The sequence below is a fragment of the Cebidichthys violaceus genome, unplaced genomic scaffold (assembly GCF_023349555.1).
Source record: "Cebidichthys violaceus isolate CVI_PGR_0920_01 unplaced genomic scaffold, fCebVio1.0.p SCAF_49, whole genome shotgun sequence".
Classification (NCBI taxonomy): Eukaryota; Metazoa; Chordata; class Actinopteri; order Perciformes; family Stichaeidae; genus Cebidichthys; species Cebidichthys violaceus.
This window is the reverse complement of record NW_027176694.1, coordinates 943013-948213: the sequence shown is the minus strand read 5'-3', so window position 1 is coordinate 948213 and position 5201 is coordinate 943013. Positions and strand designations below refer to the sequence as shown.

The window sequence follows — 5201 nt, the reverse complement described above, 5'->3', positions numbered from 1 at the left end:
GGGGGGGGGAAAACGAGTGGGATTTTTACTTCTGCAACCGAGGGCGCCCGAAATAGCTTCTCCCACTTTACAACTCCATCAGTGAGCCGAAGAGACGCTAGAAGGACGATTCTGTTACCTTCAATAGAGCCAGGCTAGCTGTTTTCCAGTGTCTATGCTAATCAAAGCTAAGCAGGTGTCTGTAGTTTCATATTGAACAGACAGACACGACGGAGATTCTCATCTAACTTTCGGAAAGAAAGCGAATAAGCACATTTCCCAAAACTATTCCTTTTACTCCCTCTCCATATCTCAATGTCATTTCGCTTCCTCTTGCTCCGCTTGTCTGCATTTTCCAAATACTCTTTATTCTTCCCAGGGCGGGAAAAAAAAAAAAAAGCCTATTTCAACCGTCTTTGGAGACGAAACGTCTCCGCGGAAACTATTCGATAAGACATTTTTAGGGTCAGCAGCTCTCCGATCTAAGGTGATGCACACGACCTGTGAAAGGTCATACACACACTCACACTTACCCGCTCAGAGCATTAGCATCGACGGAGGCGGAGGAGTGTAATAACACCTCATGGGAAATTAGCTGATGGCAGCAGCTAAGCCGCTTCCTGGCCTCACCTGAAGGGGCCGACTTACAGAGGAGCCAACCAAATATCAATAAGGGTGGTTTAGCTGTGCACCGCTCACGGATAAAGAGCTTATGCATGAGACCTCTGGAAGCACACTTGAGCTTGGCATGTAAAATGCTGTCGCTTCGAGCAAATCCCTGATTAATTCCCCCCCCCGCCCCAAACATTTAGTTGGCTGTGTGAGGGGAAGCCTGGTTGGAACTGTGAGGCACGGTTCCAACCAGGGAGGAGGACAGAAAAAGAGAGAGAGAGAGAGCGAGGAAGGGGGAAGTATAGGTTGAGCGCTTTACATGCTGCGCATGAGTCAGTTTGAAGCCTCCCCTCAGGCCTTTATGACCCTCTGTGTGCTGCAGGAGTGACACTCTCACAGATGATGCACCTCTGAATATGACCCCGGCACCCGAACGGAAAGCACCGATGCACTGCATCTGCAATGTAGTTTGAATTAATTGCTCAATATTATCTTTTTTTTTTTTCTTTCTCGCTGTTGGCTGTCTTTTACGCGTCGAGCAAATTTAATTTGACATGAATATATTGGCGAGAAGGGAAAAAAAAAAAAAAAAAAAAAAAAGGTTAGCGGTGAGAAAATGAGTGTCCGGCGCCGCACCTCGTTTCCACGGCCAACGACACCAGGCCAGCTCGCGAAATGAAATATCACTTTAACATCTGCGACGCTGGTTGTGGATTTACAGCTTCTGCAAAGAGAACAGGACAACATTGCCTCATATGCGTCATTAATTTTTATTGCGTCTCCTGAAAATCGGTTCATTTGGCATTTTATTGCCATTTCAGGACTGTTATGGATGTTTTTTTCACAGGGATGCGCACGCACTCGTCGGCTCCGTGGTCGGACTCGGAGGATGGAAGGCTGCAGCAACACAAACTTGCATTAGTTCATTGCTGCAACAAATGTTTTTTTTTGTTTTTTCTAACGATGATAGACTCCAGCCGTCCCGTCTTTTCCATTGAAGCACATCGGCTCATCCGTATGTCTGTGCACTTAGAACACAGTATATGCTGCGACAGCAAACGCAGCCGAATGAAAGCACGTCAACAGGCACGGCCTCGACCTCTGCCTACGTGTCTCATTAATAGAGGCTGACTCACGTCGTTTTTGAACGCGAGCGTCGAAATAAGGTCACGCAGCCCGAGAAATGAAAAGGAGAGGAAACCAAGGTAACAGTGACACTGCAGGAGAATCATTAGCGCTTTTTTCTTGCGGAATGCAACGTTGGGGCTGTGTATATGAATATATGCAAATATGAATTAATTCTAGTGCTTCATGCATGATTCATGAGACTCACGGGGTAGCACACACACACACACACACACACACACACACACGCACAAAAAAAAAGTTTCTTCAAGAGAATTGCTTTCTTTATTCTTTTTCTGCAGGTCTCTTCAGACAGCAACAATGTAATAACCTCCAGAGAGAAAGGACTTAGCAAAGACGGAAACTAAAATCTTCCCCCACCAAGAAAAGCAAGTTGCTCTCTGACTTGCCTGAACATCTTTAACAAGTCTGTACGCGGTGAACCTCTTTGCCTACGCTTTTTTCTTCTTTTTTTGCGTCATCAGCAGTATTTTAGACAGCAGACCATCATGATAACATCAAATATAACCTTTCTAAAAAGGAACAATATCTCACTTTGGATATGTGATTAGCTCTTTGAGTGAAGGCTTAAGGTTTTGGAAGTAGGGCAACTCTTTCATGTGCGATTAGGGGTTCTTAAGTCCGTCCTCGTGCAGAGAGAATGACAGAACGGGAGGAGGAAAGGTGAGGGAAAGGCTCATCAACCTTGAAAATGTTACAGGCACTTGGCTTTGGTCGTTCAGGACCCTTTCCATATGCTGTTGGTGTGAATGTACAGTGTTCATAAGTCAAGGAGAGGAGAGCGCTGAAGAACTGCATGAAAGAAAAGTGTTACGTGGGAGAGAGGAGGTGAAGGAAGGAAGGAAGGAAGGAAGGAAGGAAGGAGAAGAGAGGATCAAGCCGGTGCAGAGGAGGGCGAACGTTTTGTGTGTCAGCGCTGTCGAATGCAGTCCAATTTCTCAGTACAATCAAGGCGACGCGGTGCTTTGGCTCGGACGCACGGAGCCGGGCCTTACTGGCTTACCTCAGCACTGCGCCAGAGCGACTGTCACTGGATATTACCATGTGGACCACTGAGCCGATTCTCCCACATCACGGTGGACAGAGGCCGCTTTACATCCCGTCCTTACTCCCACTCTCCTGCCCTGCGGACACACACTTCCCTCAGCTTCCTGAAATGTGTGTGTTGGAGACATTCGCATTAAATATGAATAGCCTCAATAATAAATGGAGGCTCTCAGAGATTGCATCCTGGGTACAAAACAGAAAAAGAAAAAGCGATCCAGTGTTTGCGACACAAAGCTCTTAACATTCTCCCTCGTCACTTTTATGTCATTTGAAATCATTTGGGCACAATGTGTTACCACATAATGTTTCTCACTTTGCATTTGAGTGCTTTTCTTGTCCTTCCTGTGTGCCACGTGGATATACAAGGAGTTATTTCTACAGCACAACACACTTTTGAATGTATGAATACAGTTTCAGGCTATACACTATGTTAGATGATGTGTGTGAATGGCATTCATTCCTGTTATACACAAAAGGTTTATACACAAAGCAGCATTTTAAGCCAAAGTCTCCTCCATTTCCTCCTCCAGGGACAAGTGCGCAGAGGAGTGGCTGGGACTGGATCTCGTTTTCAGGCTGATAGAGCCGTACAGTTTGGCTGAGCGCTTGGAATAAGCGACGACCTTCCTCCTGTACATCTCCCCCTTCCACATGGAGATCATCAGCAGCGTGGAGAGCACCACGCCGCCCAGCGTGAGCAAACACAGTCCCGCTATGACGCACCGGTCCAGGTGGGCGCCTATCCGGGCGCTCTCCATCTCCAGCCTCTCCATCTCCCTCGCCGACACGCTGTCACGGTCCACCTCCACGTCCCGTGGCACGGCGTAGGAGATGATCACCAAGGAGATCCCGGTCACCAAGAACGTGACTGCACTGATAAAGCCGTAGTCTGTGGAGGTCCCGGGGCCCTCCCCGAAGGAGAGATCGTCCTCGGACATGAAGGAAAGCTCCGGCAATGTCTCAGAGCAAGGCTCGCCGTTGCGCACGGGTCTGTGAGTACTTTTACAACTAGTGTCCGGGCTGGCCACTCGCAGGTTAACATTCTCGTCAATATAGGTGAAGGATGTCTCTAATTCCTCGTCGCAACAAATCCGGACTTTCTCCTCGCCGAGGTGAGCGAGTTTAACCTCTGCGCCTCCCCTGCGCGGCGCCGTCCTTGGCGCTGAATGACACCGGCCATGGCAGCTGCGGGCCGGGTTACAGACGCCCTCCCCCGGGAGCGCTCCTCCTGTTGATCCGCCAGTCTTGCGGACGTGCAGCGTGTTGGAAACCCGGTCAAGGACGTCGGGAGGGTCGGGCTGTTTGCCTCTCTCATCTGCGGGAAGCAGCACTGGAGAAGCCATTCGTGTTTCACCACCCGCTGGTTCACTCTGAGCCTTCCTCCCACGATGCTTTCACTCCACAGCATCCCTGATAAGAGGACACACACACACCACTTCTAAGTTAAATGGTGCTTCTTAAATATATCTTAAAGCCTGAAACCTTAGATCATTGCGCAAACACTTGTGCGTAATTTGGAACAATGCGCAAAATGCACATGCCTCAATAGTTAAACTGCACCGAAATCATCAACACTTTAAAGTTGATAGGATAGTGAAAGAAAAATCCGTGTATCCTTCTTGAAAGGCGCTTATAGTGGCTGCGATTAGCCAAATGCCTCTGTATCCAATTAGGAAAACAACCCACGCATTAACCCAGATTATGCTAGTCTAATTCTGTTTTAGAATAACCACAGCCGAAATGCACAAGATGAACTGGGCTAAAACTAAATCAAACGTCAAATATACGATCACATTGTTTACGTATTAATACATTATATTACAGTCATGAAACCATCATGAAACGATTTCCGACCGCAGCTTTTAGCACCGAATGCATCCAACAGTTCCATACTCCTGCACACTTTATTTGAATTCAGCAGAGGACGTGAGGTGCTCCCCTGCATAAAAGGGTGGACCAGTCGCGCACAACGCGGCTTTATCTGTCTCTAATCCCCGACAACACCACCTCCTCAGACTGCACAAGTAGGAAGGAATAAACTCACCGCGCTACTCCAGCATCGCCGCCGCCTTCTCTTCAGCGGGTGACGACGCATAACGGTGACAGATAAAAGGGAAAAAACCTTATCAGTGGAAAATGCTTTGAATGTATTCTCTCTCTCTCTCTCTCTCTCTCTCTCTCTCTCTCTCTCTCTCTCTCTCTCTCTCTCTCTCTCTCTCTCTCTCTCTCTCTCTCTCTCTCTCTCTCTCTCTCTCTCTCTCTCAGCTCGATGCTGTGGCGGCGGGCTGCACTGACTGGAGCTCTCCGTTAGTCCCTCCCCCCCACACACACACACAGAGAGAGAGAGCCTCGGTTTGCCCGCGCTGTGGCGCTGAAAGGAGCCTCGCTATCTGTGAGCCGATTGAGATCACTGGCAG

The 5201-nt window shown here is 48.4% G+C and overlaps 1 protein-coding gene across 1 annotated transcript; it reads right to left on the bottom strand.

The window, feature by feature from the left end:
• Positions 1–1997: 1997 nt before the first annotated feature.
• LOC137887218 (transmembrane protein 74-like) lies at positions 1998–4951 on the bottom strand. Its single transcript, XM_068730050.1, has 2 exons — positions 4829–4951; positions 1998–4194 (listed from the first exon to the last, which is right to left on the bottom strand). Exon 2 carries the CDS (start codon positions 4125–4127, stop codon positions 3282–3284), a length of 846 nt encoding a protein of 281 aa, XP_068586151.1. The 5' UTR covers positions 4128–4194; positions 4829–4951; the 3' UTR covers positions 1998–3281.
• Between the last annotated feature and the right edge of the window lie 250 nt (positions 4952–5201).